Genomic DNA, 21920 nt, shown 5'->3' with positions numbered 1-21920 from the left:
TTAAAAAAAATTAAAATGATAGGGCTGGGGTTGTGGCTCAGTGGTAGAGCACTTGCCTAGCATGCATTAGGCACTGGGTTTGATGCCCAGCACCACCTGAACAAATTAAATAAACAAAATAAAGGGATTGTGTCCATCTACAACTAAAAAAATATTTTTTTAAAAAATGAGGGCTGGGATTGTAGCTCAGCAATAGAATGCTTGCCTAGGGCGTGTGAGGCCCTGGGTTCGATCCTCAACACCACATAAAAATAAAGATATTGTGTTCAACTACAACTAAAAATAAACAAATATTTTTTAAATATCTATTTTAAAAATTTTTTTTTAAATGAGGGAGGGGAAAGATAAAATAGCAGGCTAGAATGACAAACATGGAGAGGTGTGGAGTCAGAGGGAGAACACTTTCTGAAACTGATGTGCTTTTCCAGGAGTCCTCCCCACTGCCTCAGGCACACACAGTCCACTGCTACGGGAGGGGCAGGTGGACGCCAGCACTCACGCAGCATGCTTCTGGTGCAGGGGTGTCTTGTCCCGGTGCAGGGGCGTGGTGACTACCACCTTTTGGCTGCATACTGGAGTGGACGTCAGTGAGGGGCTCTCCAGCTCTAGAGTATCCTGTTTGTTCCAGAAGTTCAGGAACTGCCAGGAAAAAGAGAACACAGGACAGGATGACCTGTGGGCCCTGGGGCCCTGGGACTAGAGGAGCAACCTTCAGAAGCCCCTCCCCATAATACAGCTGCCCTAAGGCCAATTCAGCTGAACAGCAAAGACCAGCACAGGTGGACAAGAACCCATCAAGTAGCTGTATAGGCCTGGGCTCACAATCACCCAAATCATAGCTGGGATACAGTGCAGTAAAGACAAAGAAAGCCGACTATGCTTCCTTTCCAGAAGTAAAACACACTTTGAAATGGCCTGTGGAGGCACAGACTAAGACTCGATACAGTTATTAGTCCCTGTGAATCCTGAGACACAAGCACCCTTTGAAAATCAAATACTTGTACATGTCAGATTCAAATCTAGCTAGAACTGGCATCTGTGATCTGAAGCACATCTACACCTAAGCCCTCCCTGCCTGAGAGGTTGTCACCAGCTTAGAGAGCTACCTGTAGGTAGCCTTAGGCCCACCAGCCCAGGCAGGATCTCCAGAGGACAGCGGCCACACTCCTATCCCTCAGGGCTACTTAGGCAGCCCAAAGCTCTTCTGTCTTCCTTCTCCACCCAGGCCCCCACTCAAGAATGTGTCATGGACTGAACTATGTCCCTCTCAGGCTCACATATTGACATCCAAACCCCAGCACTTCAGAATGGGACTATACTTGGAGATGGGGACTTAAGTTTTGTTTTTCAGTACTGAAGATCAAACCTGGGCCTCATATATGCTACCGCTGACTTCTGGACCCCAGCCTGGAAATGCAAATTTTAAGAAGGTAATTATTTTTTTAAAAAGACATTAGGGTGGGCCTTCACCCATTCTAACCCAAAACAATTGGTGTTCTTATAAGAAAATTATAAAATAAGGGATTTTAAGAAAAAAGACAAAAGATTAGACAGTGTCACACAGTGGAGGAACGGTTAAGACAGAAAGAGACCTTAGAACCAAGGCTGCTCACACCTTGATCCTGGGCTTCTACTGAAGGAAAACACATTTCTGCCATCTAAGCCACCCAGACTATAGTACTTTAATATGACACACCTGGCAAACTGAAACAGGACTTCCCCAGGAAACACCATCAGCCATTTCGAACCATAATCTGAGCCTCAATCCCTCCAGGACAGAGGCCCATCTGCTTTATGCCACTGTTGGGCCTGAACGCCCCCATAGCCTCACAGAGGGCCAGACCCCATGTCTCAGCTCAACCAGTCAGGTTTAGGGAGTTCTGAACATGGAGCACGGGGCCAGGCACACAGGACCCACCTGTCCTCCCACTGCCCCAGGACAGCATGTAACCTAGGATACATCCAGTCTCTAAGGCCCATCCTGCCCCCACCTCTTCCAGCAATTTCACTCTTGGTCAAGGTGATGGAGGAAAGGAGTCCCAGCTCTAACACCGCTTTCCAGGAAGCTTGGGTGCCTCCCCAGACCCTTAGAAAAGACCTGGCATCCTTCCAGGCTCCCCCAACACTTAACATATACTACAAAGCCCCTGGAGACAGACCCAGGACCTGGCTAGCTCTTTGCAAGCTCTTGATGACTCAGCATTCCCCATTTTCTACACTGTAGTTTGGTTAATTCACCTTGAGCCTGTCCCCAGTACTGACTACCTCTCCAAGGGGGCTGTCATTTGCAACTCAGCTTCCTGGGGTATTGGCAAAGCTGCTGTGGAACAGGTGGTCAAAGAGCAGGATCTTCTCCCAGCAGTCATCTGCTGGTTGCTCTACCTCCTGAAAGCCCTCCTGGCCCCCCAGCTTAGATGCATGCACAGCACCACAAGCTACCTCCTTCATACCTCTTATCATAGTTGAATCTTCCTGCCACAGTGTAAACTCCCCAAGGGCAGGGCCAAGTCTGTTTCTGCACATCCCTGAGTTCTGAACATGGAGCACGGGGCCAGGCACATAGCAGCTGCTCAGTAAATACTGGCTGAACAGTGCATGCTTATGTGTCAGACCCTGAGCCAGGGATACATACCTGAGAGGGTGAGAAGGGGAGAGTCTTTACAGGTGTGCTCTTAGGGGTGAGGCTGTTGCAGGAGTCCAAAAATGACATACTAGCACTGTTCTCTGTGACAGGGGACAAAGCCACTCGCCGCTTCTTCTGCCGCTTGAGCATGGAGGGTGGTGTGCCAATACCCAAGCCTCCCACTTCAGTGCTGGGGGAGATAGGGATCAGTTCACCCCGGCTGCTCCGGCTCAGGTCCGAGATGGTGTGGCCGTCCAGGCGGTACTCTGTGACGTTCGGTGCCAAGGCAGCGGGCTGGCGGACTGGCAGTGCCTGTTGCTGCTGCTGCTGCTGTAATAATGCTTGGGGCTGCCCCGAGCTGCTGTCAACGCTGCCCTCTACAGAGGGCTCCTCGGGGAGGTTGTCGAACTTACTCAGGTCACACCAAGCATCGGGGTCCTGGCCAGAGAGGAAGGTTAGGATTACACTACTTTTAATACAGTATGACCATTCAGAAAGGAAGATACTCAGGAGTAAACATGGTCCCTCAGCCCCAAACCAATTATTAAAATTTCCATGCATTTCCTCAAAGAGTCTTTGGTGGCACTAGGGATTGAACCCAGGGCCTCGTTCGTGCATGTTAGGTGAGTGCCCTATCACTGAGCTATATCCCCAGCACTGTATTTTCAGTTACTTTTAGAAATCAATATAGAGCAATGGAAGGGCAATCACAGTGGCCTCCTTGGGGCACTTTTAAAGTAGTTTCAATCCCAACATCCTGCTGGGGAAACAAGACTTTTCCTATTTTCAGACCAAGAAACTGGCACTGGGCTTCTGAGAACAGACCCGAGTCACCTCAAGTCTTTCTACCTTTACCCAGGAAATGACAGTGCAAGCCCAAAGGCTTCTAGAGAGGGGGCTCTGCTCTGGTCTTGGAGGTGTGACCCTCAGTAGATTCAGCCTAGCAGCATTTCTGGTCCTTGGGACTTGCTGGAGGCAGAGGAGGTTCATTCTTAAAGGTGGAAGCCAGCTCAGGGCAAGGTGACCTCAGGCCCACACCCCAATCTCAAGGAGATCCTGGAACTGACAGCATCTGGTAGACCAGAAGCACATCCCACAGGATTGGCCTGGAGCAGGGGGACGGCAGGTTTCTCACTGGTTGCAATTCCTCTTCAGCAGCAGAGAGTAACTATGGAAAGAACCTGAGTTCTGGGCCACACAGCTCAGCCGGATTCCTGGATGATGCAAGAGGTGCAGCCCCCACTGAGGGGCTCTCCACAAAGGAGCCCAAGCCCCAGCTCATGCGGCAACCTTACACGGAGACCGGCTGCTTACCCTGAGCAGCAACAGACCACTTATCACTCCAGAAGCAGCCCTAAAGCTGGCACCTCCTGGGCCTCTCGAGGGAAACCTAACCATGTGTGCCCTGTGCTGTCAACCTGCCACTCGTCCTTGTGGACTCATGTAGTGCTCTCCTCTGGGAAGGACTTCCCATCCCACCCGGTGATGTCCACAGGGGTCAGGTGCACCCTGCACACCCTGATGTTCATAACAGAGGGCGAAAATTTCATGGTGACCAAGTCAGTGTCTTCAGGCCCTGCTCAGGGTGGTTACTCACATCTGGTCAGTAAAAGGTAGTAGGATGACAGAGTGAAGGAAAAGATACAGGTCTGTGAGGAAAATGCTCCCTGCTGGGGATGCTTTGTGCCCACTGTGAGCTGCTCTGGCCAACATACCGACTCGATCAAGTCCAGGGCTTCAGAGAAGCTGGACCCCACAGCAGGGATGAGGAGGTTTGCAGCCTCCACCACCCACTTGTAGGGTAGGCTGGTTTCTGGGGGGGAGCCCTCCTGGTCTTCATGCTTGGGGAACTCCTCCAGCAGCTCTGGGGTGTGCACTCCATCCAGCTCTGCAGGGACAGGCTCCTGCTCCTTGGACATGGCAGTTGCCACAGCTTCCCCCTCACTACCCTCCTCTTCCTTTATGGTAATGGATGCTGAGGGCCAGCTGGTCATGAGATTTTCCTGGTAGACACAAGGGTATATTTTTGTTATGAGATATAGACTATGTAGCAGTTTCCAGCTAAAAATACTCAACTTCAATCTAGTAACAAGCAAACTCACATGAAGGCCAAAAGAGACATTCTATAAAATAACTAGCCACACTGCACACTTCACAAAGTATCAATGTTGTGAGACAAGAAGGCTAATGAAAGCAACAGAACAGCTAAATACACAGTCCCAGAATGAATATGGGAAAGGGTGGCACATGGACTGTGCACGAGGTAAAAGTTCAGAATCAATGTCAAAGTCCCTGAACTGGCTGAACCTATACTATGGCTTCATACTATTATAAGTGAATGTTTTTATTTTTTTTGTGGGGGTGGGGTACGCAGACGGACCAGAGATTGAACTCAGGGACACTTGACCACTGAGCCACATCCTCTATTTTGTATTTTATTTAGAAACAGGGTCTCACTGTGTTGCTTAGGTCCTCGCTAAGTTGCTGAGGCTGGCTTTCAATTCGTGATCCTCCTGCCTCAGCCTCCTGAGCTGCTGGGATTACAAGCATATGCTATTTATGTGCCCAGCTTCTATTTCATCTTTTGTATGGCAAGTTTGTGACACAGTTGTTGTCATACTGTATGTTCTTTCACATGAATTTATATTAATTTCCTACCTAATTATAAGCTTATTATTGATAGTTTTTCATAACTGGTTAAGTCTATCATGCTCTTAAGAAAATAATTGTGCAAGGATTTGTGATTATGCTTTTAAGGAAAAAAAAACCTATCTAATAACAATACATCCTTAAGTATGTGAAATCTAGGGGTTAAAATAATTCAATCCAGGAGAATGAGCAGAGTACAGACAAAAGGGTAGCCAAGCGTTAGCAACTACCAAAGATGAAGTTGAATGCTGGGTGCATGGTGGTTCACAGTACTCTTCTTCATTCTACAATAAAAATTCTGGAAAAAGAAAAAAAATGGCATATGGGATTAACCAAGGCCATGTGGAGAACAAGGAGCAGGATCCCACATTAATAGGGAACCAATGAGGCTAGGCAGAGAGCACAGGCCCTGGATTCAGACACAGCTTTGCCCCTGAATAGCTGACTTTGGGCAAGTAGTGTGACCTCGATGCCTGTAAAATGAGGACACGAAGGTTCTCCATGCAAGGGGACGTTATGCAGATCAGCAAGGACGCTTAAAGTTCTTGATTGAAATGGTAGCTGTTAATTTCACTGCTGTCAAGCGAATGCAATGAAAACAGTTTGACACAGAAAAAAAGAGAAGATGGATAACAGGTCAGATTAAAAACTTTTAAATGCTATCTATAATGGGGCAGATGAGATGCCAAAAACACTGTTTAAAAACTGCCATCAAGGGGCTGGGGATGTGGCTCAACTGGTAGCGCACTCGCCTGGAGTGCGTGCGGCCCGGGTTCGATCCCCAGCACCACATACCAACAAAGATGTTGTGTCCACCGAGAACTAAAAAATAAATATTAAAAAAAAAAAAAAAAAAAACTGCCATCAAGACACCATCACTTAGGGTTAAGCACACACCTGCAATCCCACTGGCTTGGGAGACTAAGGCATGAGGATTGCAAGTTCAAGGCCAGCCTGGGCAACTTAGTGAAACCTTCTGCAACTTAACAAAATGCTGTTTCAAAATAAAGAATAAAAAGGACTGGGGATGTAGCTCAGTAATAAAGTACCCTTCAGTTCAATCCATTATCAAAAACAAAACAAAACAAAAAAACAAAAGAACAGAGCTGGGGGGTTGTGGCTCAGCAGTAGAGCACTCGCCTAGCACGAGCAAGGCCCTGGGTTCAATCCTCAGCACCACATAAAAATAAATAAATAAAATAAAGGTATTGTGTCCAATTGCAACTAAAAAATAAATATAGAAAAAGAACATCACTTAGGAAACCAGTTTTGTAGCTTCTATAAAGTTAGGAAAATACTTACTATATTTATATAGAAGGAACGGAAACCTATTCAAGCGAAAACCTATACCCAGAGCTAAGAATATACCTCAGAGGCAGAGCAATTGCCTACCATACACAAAGCTCTGGGTTCAACAAACCGCACAGCAAAAACAAAAACCCATAAAAGGGATGTTTCTAGTAGCTTTATTTGTAAACACTACTTGAAAAAAATGTCCCTCAGCTGGTAAATTGATAAACTGCAGTACATCCCTACAACAGAATATTACTCATCAATATAAGGGAATACTACAGATAAACACAACAACATGGATAATTCCTAAATATATTATGCCAAGTGAAAAAGTACCACAAGAGAGCTGACTATGTATATGGTTCCATGTGTACAACCTCCTTATAAAGGCAAAATTACAAACAATAGGCAGATGGCTTCAGAGGACCAGATCAGAGAGAGTGGGCAAATACACTTTGGACTTGGGATTGATAAAATGTTTAGTACCGATTGTGCTAATGACTACATGTAACTACATACACTATCAAAAACAGCAGAACTCTCAACTCAGGGTGACTTGATGTCTGTTTTACCTTTCTAACCTTTATAAAATAAATAGATGAGGAAGCTACCAACACAATGGGAAATTTACTACAAGATAAAGGGATAGAATTTTAATATATAGAATAAATACATTTGAAATCAATAAGAAATAAGACAAACCACAATAGGTATGGTGGCGAAGGCCTGTAACCCTTATAACTCAAGAGGCTGAGGCAGGAGGACCACAAGTTTGAGGCCAACCTCAGCAACGTAGTGAAACTCTAAGCAATTTAAAAAGGGCTGGGGATGTGGCTCAGTGGTAAAGCACCCTGGGTTCAATCCTCAGAATCAAAAAAAGAAAAAAGACAAACAAAAAGCAAGTCAAGGCAAATGAACACATTAAGGGAAAACAGTCTACTAACTAGTCAAAACATTACATTGCGTGTATAGACATAAAAGCTTATATGCCACACAAATATTCCATTGTAGACAGATAAATATATGTGATTTGTATTTTTAATTATGACTTTCTGTTTGCTTGTTTTTGCAGTGCTGGGGACTGAACCCAGGACCTAGCTCATCATAAGCAAGTGCTCTACTACTTTGGCCACACCCCCAGACCTGTCAATTATATCTTAACAAAGGGGGAGGAGACTAAAAAAAAAAAAACCCTCAAAAATAAGCATAAACTAAAGTTGAAATTAAAGCAATGATAATGTTTTTGGTGCACATAAAACTGGCATGTATATTATGCAATCACAGTCAGCACTAACAACAATGTGTGAAACAACCAGTCCCACATTATCACCATAAGGACAAAATGGAGCCCAGTGCAGTGATGCACGCCTATAATCCCAGCTACTCAGGGTGCCAAGGGAGGAAGATGGCAAATTCAAAGTCAATCTGGGCAACCTAACAAGACTCTGTCTCATAATTTAAAATAAAAAGGGTTGGGAATATAACTCGGTGGTAGAGCGCCCCTGGGTTCAATTCCCAGTACCACACACACCCAGGAACATCACTAGAGGTACAGGTAAAAACAGTTGGTCTGAGGTGTGGGATGGAGGTATATTAACATGTGCATATATTGGTTTTGTTTTTAAATTTTAAATGTAAAGCTTTATGGTTTCATTTACATGACTGTCCAGAAAAGGCAAAATTACAGAGAGGAAAAACAGATTAGGAAGCCAGGGATAGGTAAAAGGCCAACCAACAGCAGCACAGAGAATTCAGTCTCAATTGTGGTGGAAACTAAACATGACTGCACGCTTTTTTTTTTTTTTTGCTTTGTTTTTCTCTTTTTTTAACTGAAAAAATGCTTTCAATCTTAGGACTAGAAAGAGCAACAGGTAAGAAGGAGCTGCTAATGAGGACAGGAGACTAAGAACGCCCCTTCCGCAGCCTAAGTCTCAGTCTCCACACCAGACAGCTCTGTTCTCCTTCGCCTGCAGGCACAAAAATATGTGTGGATGTCTATTACAAGAAAAGGTCCTAGAAACACAGGCCACATTGAACCTTGTAGCAGAACCTGGATAACTGATGTAGATAAGGTGTTCTACGAGATGGTATCAGATAAACGTGAAATGAAACAAACTGGAGGTGAAGCCAAGGCTGGGCTATGGTACAGCCATCTCACCTGGCCTTCTGCAGGCTGGGCACTCTGGTGGCTGTCCTTGTCTTCGAGCTCCAGCAACAAGTACACAGGAGGTTTGCAGTCTTTGGAGTCACTGAGGAAGCCTCCCGTGTCCACCTTCCTTTTGATGGTGGAATTCCAGTGATTCTTCACGGCATTGTCTGTCCTGCAGGGGAAAACCAAGGACCTCTGAACCCCCGAGCTCTTAGCTGGTGCACCCTGAGGCACACTGCAATCTCCCTGAACTGAGTTTCACTTCTGTAAATGAAGGTATATCTGGATGAACTCTAAGGTGTCACAGCTCTAAGGCAATGTCTGCTTCTAGCCCTCAAGAATTTCCACCCATCTCTATGAAGTAAACAAATGTATTATGTAGGCTCTGGCAAAATGGCAAAATCTAAAATATATTTGCAACTCTTATTCACCCCAATCCCTGGGCCATTTTGAATCTGCAAAATCCATAAGCAAACTATTGACTACTGACCCCTGACATCAGTCTCACAATCACCTTGCATGCAAGCCTTGCTCAGCTCACAGACTTATGAATGGTCACAGAGGGTACAAAGACCACTTACTGTCTACCTCTCTGAGCCTCTTTATCTAAAAAAATATACTACTTCATGTTCCATCACTAATGGATGATGAGGACACATTAGCAGAGGTATAAATAGTATACAGAGGAGGACGATAGAAGAAAAGCACAGAGCAGGACAAGGTTAGTACAACCAGCATGCGGAGGTACAGAAACACACAGCATGCGCTGTAGAGACACAGGACACTGTGGTGCACGGGCGAGTGGTGCACATGGCAGTCCAGCTGTGCAGCAGTGTCCCAGCAGCGCAGAGCACTGCCTTCTTTGGGCTCTGAGCAGAGTGCTTTTCTGCTGAGATGTGACCAGAAGAGAGTAACAGCTTAACTGTGCAAGAAGTCTAAGGAGGGTCTGTATCTCTGGCCATTTGTGCTCTGGCCCTACAGGACAGTGCTGGCTGGGCAGCACGTGGGGCATGGGATGCTGGTGCTTCGCCCAGATCCCCCAAGTGTACAGTACACCAAGTCCCCAGAAGCTGTTTTGCTGCCAATAGCTTCTACCTATGACTTTTTCTCTAGAGAATGGCCTTGGAAGACAACCAGAGATGTCCAGGAGCTACCCAACCCCTGCACGCACACACACCCCTACTGTTCATGTGCCCCACCCGCACATCTTGGCCTCGTTCAGGCCAAGACCAGACTTTACCAGAGACCCCATTCTTGCTCCACGCTTTCCCTGTTCTTCTCCACTTTTTCCCTAACAAGTGACAGCCTTTCCTTAGTAAATTCCTTGTACTTGCATCTTGTCTTTGCTTCCTGACCACTAGAAAACCCAAACTACAACATCTCCCAAGCCCTCCTACCCACCAGGTCAGAGTCCAGGGTGCTCCAAACTCATGCCTCTACTCACAGGTATTTATGAAGCACCCATGGTACACCGAGAATCATTCCAGTGGGGATACGCCAGCCAATGAGACTGAATGGTTGCCATTTCGTCTCATCTAGTGGAGGAGATAGGCATTAAATCTACCTGCAATTAGGGTAGAATTCCTTGGAAGAAAGGTAGAGCACTGCACCACACAGAGGCCACCAGGACCTGACCAGTTTTGGGAGGACAGAGAAAACTTCACTAAAGAAGTAATACCCCCACCCTGCTGAGAATGAAGGACAAGAACCCAGGAGCCACACAGCAGGGACAAGGCGGCAGGGCCCTCCAGGCCCACAGAGCAGCAGAGTTGTCAGGAAGAGTTTATGGTGTTTGAGGGAGAGAGAGAGAGAGAGAGAGAGAGAGAGAGAGAGAGAGAGGCTAATGACTACCACGTGACTAAGGGTGCCGGCAGATAAAGGCGAAGCTGGTGGCATCTGCAAGGCCAACCAGGTTATTCAGCGTAAGAGGCCTGCATCTCCAAACCAAGTATATCGCCCCCAAAAGACAATATACTCAGGCACTGAGTTATGAAAACAAAATTCCTGACTTCAGGAGAAACGTGACCTGGAACTTTCTTTCCTCTCCCTCCCAGGACTTTACTGCCATGACAAAGAAAGGAACCAGAATGAAACAAAACACAATATGGCAAAAATGCCCAAGAATGAGACCAGGGTAGAAGACAGCAGCAAACAGACCTTTACAAATCCCTGCAAGCAGAAGGAAGGTTTATTCTCAAGGAAGAAATGATTGGGCACCCTGGCCACAGCCAAGGGCTGGGATGATGCACCAGGCTGAAACTGGGACTGAATGAAAATCCTAACGCTGGAGGGGAGACCCCTATACGTTCCCCATGCCTTGATCTAGAATTTCCACTAGCCTCTGGAGCCCTAGGGCATCAATCTGAAGAACTCATGCATCTCTGGGGAAAGGAACAACACAGTAAAAACTCATCAGTTCTTGGAATGTCCTTCTACAAGGCCAGTGGATACTCAGTCACTCCATGACACAGAGCCCACCAGCAGATAAGCACAGCCTGTGTGCAGTGGGCTTCCAAACCACTTTTAACAACTGGTTCCTGAAGATTAATAGCCAGTCAAGGATCAGCGGACTTTCAAAGAAGCCTCCAAAATGAAATGAAAACTAGCAAAACAAAAAGAAACACAGGAAAAGCAGACAATGTAGGAAGGGAGCAGTATTTTTAAAAAATATTACACTAATTGTAAAATAAGTTGTTACAAATACAAAATAAAAACAGGGCCAGAAAATGAAAACGAAAGTACCAGGTGAGGTGGCTTGGGAGGAACTCGAGTTCAAAGCCAGTCTCAGCAATGGTGAGGTGCTTAGCAACTCAGTGGGACCCTGTCTCTAAATAAAATACAAAATAGGGCTAGGGGTGTGGCTCAGCAGTTGAGTGCCTGAGTTCAATCTCCAGTATCAAAAAAGTAAACAAAAGTGTGACCTTATAAGGTAAGACTTCTTGATCAGAATGATTTCCAAAGAAGGATTTGGAAAGAAAGAACAAAACATACACACAATGGACTATTACTCAGCTGTAAAGAAGAATGAGATTAGGGCATTTTCCAGTAAACAAATGGAACTGGAGAACACTATGTTAGTGGAATAAGCCAGTCCCAAAAAACCAAAGGTAAATGTTGTCTCTGATACATGGATGCTAACACAAAAAGAGAGGGTGAGGAGGGGAAGAATAGAAGTCTACTGGATTAGACAAAGGGGAATGAAGGGAAGGGGGCAGGGAGAGGAATAGGAAGGACAGTAGAGTTAATCATGACATAACTTTCCTATCCTTCCTTGTATTTGAATACATGATAAGGGTAACTCTGCATCATGTACAACCACTAGAATAGGATCCTAGGATAAGCCACAATCCACTGGATGGATAATATGCCAAAGTACACTCTACTCTGTCATGTATGTCTAAAAAGAATAAAAATAACAATGGCAATTATAAAATCCACAATTATTAATAACCTCATAATACAATCGTTACGAGGTTTCAAATGGTGCTCATGAATTTCTTTATTCCTAAAATATTCTCAAAGGAGTTTACTATCATATTCATTCTATAGATAAGGAAAATATATAGAGAGATTTGTTGTTTTGTAATGCTGGGGATTGAACCAGAATCTTATGCTTGTTAGGCAAGAGCTGGACAACTGAGCAACATCCCATCCGCTAAATGAGGACATTTAAAATACAGGAAAGGAGGAAGAGTAGAATTCAGTTTTATTATACCTTATTGCTTTTTCTGTAAAAGATTTCTAATTAGAACACATTGATGTATTTACCAAAATATATTGTAATCCTAATAATCTACCAATAAAACAATGCTTGTTATAGGAGGAAAAAAAGAAGATCAAAGAAATCTCCCAGAAAACCAAGAGATGGAACATAGTTCATAACTGACAGTTTTAACCCAATCAGTGAATTAATCCTAATAGGGATTAACTGAGTAAAGGCCAGTAGGGCAGGGTGTGTCTGCAGGAGGGAGGTTCTCAGGGGCATGTCTTTGGGAGATATATTTCCTGAGCTGAGCTGAGCTCTTCTTTCTCTGCTTCCTAACCATCAAGTCTAGAGCCACTTCCCTCCCCCACACTCTTTTGCCACAATACTCTGCCTCACCTGGAGCCCCAAGGGATGCAGCCAGCTTCCTATGATCTGAGACCTCTGAAACTGTGAACCCCCAAATAAACTTTTCCTGCTTTAAAATTGTTTTTGTTAGATCTTTCAGTCACAATAGCAAAAAAAGTGACTAGAACAAATGCTTTCAATATTCTGAAGGAAATTATTTCCAAACTCTGTATTCATCCAAGCTATCAATCAAACGTGAGGTAGAATGGAGACACTGCCATTACCAAAAATTTACCTCCCTTGTACTTATCTCAGGATCCTAATAAAGAATGTGCTTCACCAAAACAAGGAAGGAAATAAAGAAGAGGGAGCTAACAGGAGGGAGGCAAAGGAATGCTCCAAGGTCACAACAGGGCAGGATTCCTGGAAAGAAACTGGCAAATGGAAAAGCAAAGATAAATCCATGATTGGTTCTCTGAAGAAAAAACAGTAAAAAAATATTGCCTGATTCATTCTAAGCATTTGAAAAATAGCACTTATGGATACTCTAAGGACATGATGGGCCACTAAGAAACACACAAGAGCTATAAGACTTAGAAACTGTGTAAATCAAAAAACAAGGCAAACATTAACTCCAGGAAAAGCAAATGTCAGACAAGAAGGAAACACCTTAGATATTAGAATACTATAAGCACTTTGTCTTTAAGTAAAAATTTCCATAGTATACTGGGGCAACAGGGAGGTTTGAAGGGTAGGAAAGTCTAAGAAATCTAAATTTTCTCCTATAGCTGAAAACCAAGATTCAAAGAGAAACCAGCACATCGTTAATAAATGTAGAGGTAAAAACCAGAAGTAAAAAAAGATGTTTCAGTAGAAGGTGGAGAAAGAGAACTGAAGTTTCTCATTACAACCTTCCAGTGGATTGTAGTGCAAACTGATTTCTGGCCGTGGCCTCCCTTGGCACTGTCTGTCTTTCTAAGATCAGGAAGCCTGGGGGACGCACTTTTTCTCCTGACAATGATGCCTCTGGGCTACCTGGAGACAAGGCTGGATGGAAAGTACAGAACAGAGTATAGGACCTCAGTACACTCAAGGAAGCACCGGCCTTGCCTCCTGGACCATCACCCTGCCTGCACCAGACCCTAAGCCCCCAGAAGACAGCTCACCTCCCCGGCAGCATCTTGGCAATCTCGGCCCATCGGTTGCCCAGCACCTTGTGGGCCTCACAAATGATGCGGTCCTCTTCCTCGGTCCAGCAGGACTTCTTCACCTCAGGGTTGAGGTGATTGTGCCAGCGCTCCCGGCACTGCTTCCCCAGCCGGCCCTTCAGGTGCTTGGCAATCAGAGTCCACTTCTTTGTGCCATACTTCTTGACCAGCTCAATAACCTTGGAGAAGAGTCTCTGTGAACCAGCAGGACCAGCACTTCCCTCACCCACTCTTCAGTATCTTCACATCCACATGAGCCTCACTGTGGCCCTTGAGAGGCACCACTGGCCACACCCCCTCAAGTATCATGGGAGTTAATGGGGATGCTGCTCAGAGGACTTTGTGTAGTCCATGTGACTGAGTCCATGTCCCTGTCAGTTATGGCCTGAATAAACCAAACAAAGGAAAAGGATCCCCAAGGTCCTCCTGCCTTCCTCCTTAGAGCTCAAGCCAGCCTACAAGGCTCCAACCCACAGTACCCAAGGATCTCTGCCACTGCAGAGCCATGTGAACTAAGTGTAGGAGACATGTCTTCCTCCTGCCAGACACACCTCAGGTGCCACAATCCCCTGCAGCACTTCTGTGGAGATCAAGAGGGTAGAACCCCAAGGCACAACTAACTATGGCTTGATTTCAGTTCCCAAATGCCTCTCAGCCAGGCCCCGTGGCTCAGAACACAAACCACAACAAATGTAGCCACCAGAATCAGACCAGGCCCTTCACAAATTCTCTCTATATACATCCTCATGTACACATAGGTCACAGCACACTAAGAAAGACAGATCCTTCTGGGCAAAGGGAGTTGGGTGAGAATTATTCAAATCTATTTCTGTGTAGTTTAAACATTTAGAGCAACCACACATCACTTGATTAAAGAGGAAAAAAAAGGAGCTGAACTTGGTAGTGCATGCCTGTAATCCCAATGAAAAAAGCTGAGAAAGGAGGATTGCAAGTTAGAGGCCAGCTGGGCAACTTAGCAAGACCCTCCAAAATTCGGTAAAACCTGTTTCAAAATAAAAAAATAAAAAGGACTGGGGATATAGTTCAGTGGTAAAGCACCCCGGGTTCAATCTCTAGTACCAGAAAAAAGAAAGGATTTTAAAAGCAATTTTAACATATCTAGCTTCCTTCTCCTTCCTGCTTTCTTTGGGGGCTGTACCTACAATCACGGAATGGAATCTCTGGACTGACCTGAGGGAGAAGACCTAGATGAGGAACTCCCAAAAAACAGCCCAGGACGGTCATGGTGCTGCCCTTCCTAGGGTGGACACATACTCAACCCTCTTTGAGCCTTGGGTCTCCCCACTTATAAAATGGGACTGAGAGTTCATCTTCTGCCCATCTCAAAGGACTATGGTGTGGGGCTGGGGATGTGGCTCAAGCGGTAGCGCGCTCGCCTAGCACCACATACAAACGAAGATGTTGTGTCCACCGAGAACTAAGAAAAAATAAATAAATATTAAAATTCTCAAAAAAAAAAAAAAGGACTATGGTGCTCCCAACAAACAAGGCACCCCAGAAGCTCTGAGTTCCTTTATATCACAATAAAGGAGATCAGCAACCACTGCCTGCTGAGCAAGCCCCTCATGCACAACACCTGTTCACTGTTACAGCAGGTACCGCAGCTGTTTCCTTCCATAAATGGGAAAAAGTCGGGTAACTCGTCCAGCAGCCCTGAGCCCATATGTAAGGAGTGGGGAAATCTAGACACTCTGAGGCTCTGAGCCTTGGGGCCAGAGCTGGATAGTGTGGCCCAGTTCAGACTGACAAGCAGGATGAGTCACATCCACCGTTTAACTGGACACCCCTGCCACCAGGCAGGGCAGCCTCACAATGCCCAGATCACTGGCGGTGAATGAAGACCCACCCTGTGTGCAGCACCAGGTCAACAGTTACCTTCTGGTCTTCCTCTTTGGTCCATGGCCCTTTGACAAGGTCTGGATTCAAAACCCTCAGCCATCGGTACTGGCATTGCTGGTCCGTGCGGTTCTGGGAAGGGAACAGGAAGAACAGGAACCTGTGAAAACTTCTAGGATAAGTGGACTCTGGCTGAACACTGGGCTCAGGGCCCTGGGGCCTCAGGTGGGTGCACTTACCCCATGCACCCATCACATTCTACACTCTCACACGACAGAACATACGTGCTTTCCCTTTACTATAAAGCAGGATGAACTCAGGCCCCTGTGGAAAGCCACTTCCCACCACCTAAGCACAGGGGACCCTTCTACAGAAGCTTTGTGGGGCATGAAGGAATCCCTGTTTTCTGGGGAAGCATGTTTATTCCTTGAAATGTTCAGATAACATACAAGACAGGGAGCTGAAGGGGGAGAGGGATCTGCTGACTCTGCCCCTGAGCTGTCTGAGGAATCCCAACCGTCAGCCAGATGGGAGCTACAGTGATACTCCTGCCTCCAGTCACCTACAGCCTGGGTGTTAGGGGTGCCAGCGGGGGCCCCTCATCCTCAGGGGGCTCTAAATGTTCAGATGTGGAGGGACCAGCCAGCTCTCCAGGGCCCCCACTGTGAAATCTGCTGCAAGTATCACTTCCCCTCTGTAGAGAAAATGAAGCATCTATTCTCTCCAGTTTTGCAAGAAGAAATGCAAATAGGCCATCGACCACATACTGCAAAGGTCTCTGAGCCTAAAGGCTCCCAGGCATGCTGAAGTAGCTGAGAAACATTTCTGGTAGGCTTCCTCAAACTGGTATGGGAAGAAAAGTACTGGGACACACTGGTTACCCAGACCCTTGTCCTACAAAGGGGCTCCAGAGAGGCCTACTCACGGGAAAGTGGCTGGCCAAGAACTTCCAGTCTTGCTGTCCAAACTGCCTCACCAGAGCCCTCAGCTGCTCATCCTGCCAATGAAAGGAAGACCAGCTCATATGTACAGGAAGTCTCGCAGCCACCCCTGATACAGCCTCTTTTATCCACTCTTGAAGTGAGCACTTACTCTGTGCCAGGTGCTAGTCACAGCAATAGCCAGCAACAAATCTGACAGGACCTCATAAGGCTTAATCTAGAAGGAGGCAGATGCTAATCAAACTGCCCACAATGCCCCCCTTCTCTATACAGGGGTATAGTGATTGCCTAACCAGGAAGACCAAGGGAAGGTTCCAAAGAAATGCAGTATAGCTGGAATGCAGAATGGTTCTAGAAGGGATGGCAGGAGCCAGACCACAGGTAGAATTTAGGCCTCTACCTCCTAAAGCCACTGGTACTATTTGGGCAATGCACAGTTAAGGTTTCCATGTGCTTGTTACAAAGTTCCCTTTGGCTGCTGCAGAAGGAAAAGAGTTGAAAGAAGGCAGAGTGTATATGAAAGCCCTTATCATACCAAGACCAGAGTTTATGGCAGAATCAAAAGTAGCTGAAAGGATAGGCTGGGGATAGAGCTCAGTTGGTAGAGTGCTTGCCTTGCATGCCCAAGGCCCTGGGTTTGATCCCCAGCACCAAAAAAAAAAAAAAAAAAAAAAAGTAGCTGGAAGGCAAAACAGAAGCTGTCAAAATATTCTTCGGCCAGGAATGGTGGCACACGGCTATAATCCCAGCGGCTTGAGAGGCTGAGGAAGAGAATCTCGAGTTCAAAGCCAGGCTCAACAAAAGTGAGGCACTAAGCAACTCAGTGAGACCCTGTCTCTAAATAAAATACAAAACAGGGCTGGGGATGTTGCTCAGTAATTGAGGGCTCGAGTTCAATCCCTGGTACTCCGGAAAATTAACATTGATTCACACAACATGAATCTGAGTATCATGATGATGAGTCAAAGAAGTCAGACATAAAAAGATGCTATATAATTACATGCATGTGAAATTCTAGAAAACATAATCTAAGCTAAAGGGACAAAAAGGTAGTCAGTTGTTGACTGAGGCCAGTGGGGAGGGAAAGCTATTGGGGGTAATGGAAATATTCTAAAACATGACAATACTAGTAGATTCATGGCAGTAATATAAGTACCTGTGGAAACTCATTGAATTGTATTTAAAAGGCTGTAGTTGTTTTTACATGAAGCATTCCTCAAATTGATTTTTTTTAAAAATCTTCCAAGAGTGGTAGTACACACCTATAATAATTCCAGAGACTTGGAAGGTTGAGGCAGGAGAATTTCAAGTTCTAGGCCAGCCTCAGCAACTTAGTGAGACCCTTTCTCAAAATAAAAAATAAAAAGACTGGGGATGTAGATCAGTGGTAAAGCACCCCTGGTTCAATCCTCTGTACCTCTCAACCAAAAAAAAAAAAAAAAGATTTAAATAAAACCTCCCATGGCTCCAAACTGCAAACTCCTAGAGTTTCTGAGCCCCAAATTCAAGGCCCTCTAGGAACTGATCTCTTTTCACCTACCTCACTCAACACTTCCCCTTCAAAAGCCTGTCACTCCAGTAGAATTGGACTCCTGAACTTACTTTTCTTTATCCACAACCATTTCCTACTCTGACTTACCCAGTTTTTTCCAGTTTGTCTTCCCTCACAGATGAATTTCCAAATCCTCACCCTGAGCTCAAAGGTCAAAGGTCACCCCCTAACCTCTCAGGCAGCTGTAATTTCTCCTTTGAAAGGTACAACATCCCCTCATCCAACAATCAGCAAGTGCCTCCAAGTGCTAGGAGCCTCAGTGTGAGACAGCGGGGAAACACCGTGGTGAGCAGCAGCTGAACACTGGCCCTGCCCACAGGGATGACCACAGTCTCCTCTCCAGCCCAGGGTTAGTGCTGCCCTGAGGCAGGAACAGAAAGGCATGTTTAGTATTTGAAGAAACATCTTAGAGGATTGAAAAGGGATTTATAGCTCATACAGAAAAAGATTTTTGTTGGCTGTTTGGTTTGTCTAAGAGGAACGACTATGTTGCCCGGTCTGGCCTCAGACTCCTGATCTCAAGTGATCCCGCAGCCTCAAGAGTAACAGGGATACAGGCCTGGGACACCATGCCAGCCTTATAAAGCAAATTTTAAACTAACAAACAGGCCTACAACTAAACACATCAAGGAAAACAGAAGTGGAATAAAAAGACAAGAACAGGAGTCTAAAATGGAACAACCAATTAAGGAAAAGGTCTGCTGCAGCGTACTGCTCAGTGATAGGGTATGTGCTTAGTGTGCCCCTGGTTTCAACTCCCAATACCCCCCCCCCAAAAAAAGTTAAAAGAAAAGGTATGGTGGTTTCTATAAGATTAAACCAATACCCAACATATGAACACTATTTTTTAATCTTCCAAGAGGAATCAAAACATACATTCACAAGCAAAAAAACAAAACAAACAAAACTTATGCAAGAATCTTCATATAAGCACTATCCACAATTAGCAAAAACTGCAAAAGTCCAAACATCCACAAACAGGTAAAATGTACATGCAAATTGGGCACAGTGGCACACTCCCATAATCCCAGCGGCTCTGGAGGCTAAGGCAGGAGGATCACAACTTCTAAGCAGCCTCAGCAAAAGGGAGGCACCAAGCAATTCACTGAGACCCTGTCTCTAAATAACATACAAAATAGGGCTGGGGTTGTGGCTCAGTGATCGAGTACTCCTGAGCCCCTGAGTGAAAAGAGATCAGTTCCTGGTAATTAAAAAAAAAAACAAAAAAGTACACACAAATAATGGAAGTTACCCAGTAATAAAAATGGATAAACTACTCAATCATGCAACATTGTGCTGAGCAAAATAAGCTAGATATAAGCCAGGCACAGTGGTGTACACCTGTAATCCCAGCTACTCAGGAGAAAAGATTGTAAATTCAAGGCCAGCCTTAGCAATTTAGCAAGGTCCTAAGCAACTTAGCAAGATCCTGAGATCCCATCTCAAATAAAATATAAAAAGGACTGGCTACATGGTTCAGTTGCTAAAGAGCCCTGGGGTACAATCCCTGGTACAAAAAAAAAAAAAAAAAAAAAAAAAAAGAGAGAGAGAGAGAGAGAGAGAAAGAAACTGTAACATGTTTGAGCCCAGCCTTGGTAACTTAGTGAGATCCTGTCTAAAAATAAAAAGGGCTGTGGGTGTAACTCAGTGATAAAGCACCCCTGGGTTCAATACTGACTACTAGGGGAGAAAAAGTCAGATACAAAAGAATACAAGTGTATGATTCCATTTATAGGATATTCAAGCATAGGTACAAACTCAGATATTAGATCAGTAATTGCCTGATCACAAAATGACACAAGATAACTTTTGGGATAATAAGGGTGGTGTTTATGTGAGTATGTATTTGCTAATACCAGTCAAATTGTTTAATTTAAAAGGTGCACCTGGAGTGGGAGTGGTGTATCTCAGTGGTAGAACACTTGCTTAGCACACAGGAGGCCCTGGTTCCATCCTGACCCACAAAAAAAAAAAAAAAAAAAAAAAAAAAAAACAACAACAATTCAATTATATACAATGTGCTAGTGTACATAGGCCCTAGTTTCAACCCTCAGTACCAAAAAAAACCACAAAGAAATAAAAAGAAAAGGCCTGACATTTCTATAAAAATCAAACCTTCACCCACCCAATGAAAATTATCTATGAATCTAAGCAGAATAAAAACACATCCCTCCAAAAAAAACCTTGTGCAAGACTCTTCATTTGATTATATACAAATTATACTTCATTAACACAAATAATAAATTATACTTTCAATACTTCTTTTAAAGAATAAAAAATATATCTAGTAGAAAATCAATTCAGAGCTTCATGTTATAAGATTCAATATGATTAATTTAAAAAATAAAGAGGGGGTGGTAGATTTGGCAGGTGCTCCTGCATTCCAAAGGTGCTGTGTCAGATGTTCCTACCAAACCTCATATGAGAAAATTTATATTTGTGAGGTATGAAGAGGTGATTAGGTCATGTCTCTGTCCTAATAAGTGGATTAATTAATTCATTCATGGATAAATGAATCAATGGGCTAACATCTTGATAGTAGCTCTGTCAAAAAAAAAAAAATCTTTTTTTTCCAGCACTGGGGATTGAATCCAGGGGTGGTACCACCCCTGTCCTTTTTTCTTTTTCTATTTTGAGACAGCATCTCAATAAGATGCCCAGGCTGGCCTTGAACTTGCAATCCTTCTATCTCAGCCTCCTGAGTCAATGGGATTACAGGTGTGCACTGTCAGTCTTGCCCAACTGTCTCTTGTATGAGGCCCTTCTCTTGCCATGTGAATGCCCTACACTACCTCAGGGCAAGCAAAGTCCCCATCAGCAAGAAGCCTTCACCAGCTACAACCAATCATCCTCAATCTCCAAGCTTCTAGAATGGTGAGGTCAACAAATCCTTATTACAAAAAAAAAGGATGCTCAGTGGTAAAGCATTCCTGGGTTCAATCCCAAGTGTGGGGGGGATAATAAGCACAATCAATATCCATAATACACATGATGCAGGATACACCACACTTTCAGGCAACACAAAAGGAACTATTGGCCCTGAGGTCTGAAACACATACCCCACCCACCCCATCCTCATAAAAGACTGCCCAAGAATGCTCTGAGAAGAGGTAAAGGGGAGAAGCAGAGGACCCACCCACTTCTTCCACTGGCTCTTCCTCTTCATCCCATCAGTGGGGACATCAGGTAGAAAACCCAGGCTCAGCTGTCTGGCCAGGCACCCAGCTGCCATCAACTCTCTTCTTCCCAGATCTAAGGAGTTGCTATGTCACTCACCTCTTCATGGGTCCATTTAACCTTGCACTTGCTGTCTTTCTGCTCCAGAACGTCTGAATCAATGTCCTGGTAGTGCAGCTCATCAAGCTCCTCACTGCAGGAAGAGTGAGCTAAAGGTCAAGGACAGTGTCCACATGCTTTTACATCACGATTGGACTGTGTGGCCAGCAGCCAGACAACTCTAAAGAAAGGTTTGGGGAGGCAGCCTTTTACTTACTCTGCTTTTTAAAAAGTAGGTACACTTTTATCTTCCTCTCTTTAAAAATTTTTTTAATGAAATAAGGTTGTGGTTTGCTTTATTTTCTTCCTATTCTTTATTTT

General features: G+C 44.8%; 1 protein-coding gene across 2 annotated transcripts in view; it reads right to left on the bottom strand.

Moving 5' to 3' along the window:
* The window catches only part of Mybl2 (MYB proto-oncogene like 2), a 33396-nt gene that overhangs the window by 7769 nt on the left and 3707 nt on the right, over positions 1-21920 (bottom strand). Inside the window, exons 2-9 of one of the 2 annotated variants that reach the window (XM_026383303.2) lie at positions 21600-21693; positions 16756-16827; positions 15870-15962; positions 13932-14152; positions 8724-8886; positions 4339-4626; positions 2633-3061; positions 500-639 (exon numbers count right to left, since the gene is read on the bottom strand). In XM_026383303.2, coding sequence (XP_026239088.1) covers positions 500-639; positions 2633-3061; positions 4339-4626; positions 8724-8886; positions 13932-14152; positions 15870-15962; positions 16756-16827; positions 21600-21693 — 1500 coding nt within the window. The remainder of the gene's footprint in view (positions 1-499; positions 640-2632; positions 3062-4338; positions 4627-8723; positions 8887-13931; positions 14153-15869; positions 15963-16755; positions 16828-21599; positions 21694-21920) is intronic. The other variant, XM_026383304.2, reaches the window with a different exon arrangement.

Source organism: Urocitellus parryii, chromosome 6, assembly GCF_045843805.1.
Source record: "Urocitellus parryii isolate mUroPar1 chromosome 6, mUroPar1.hap1, whole genome shotgun sequence".
Lineage (NCBI taxonomy): Eukaryota > Metazoa > Chordata > Mammalia > Rodentia > Sciuridae > Urocitellus > Urocitellus parryii.
The sequence above is the reverse complement of the archived record's forward strand: the minus strand, read 5'-3'. Positions and strand labels throughout refer to the sequence as shown.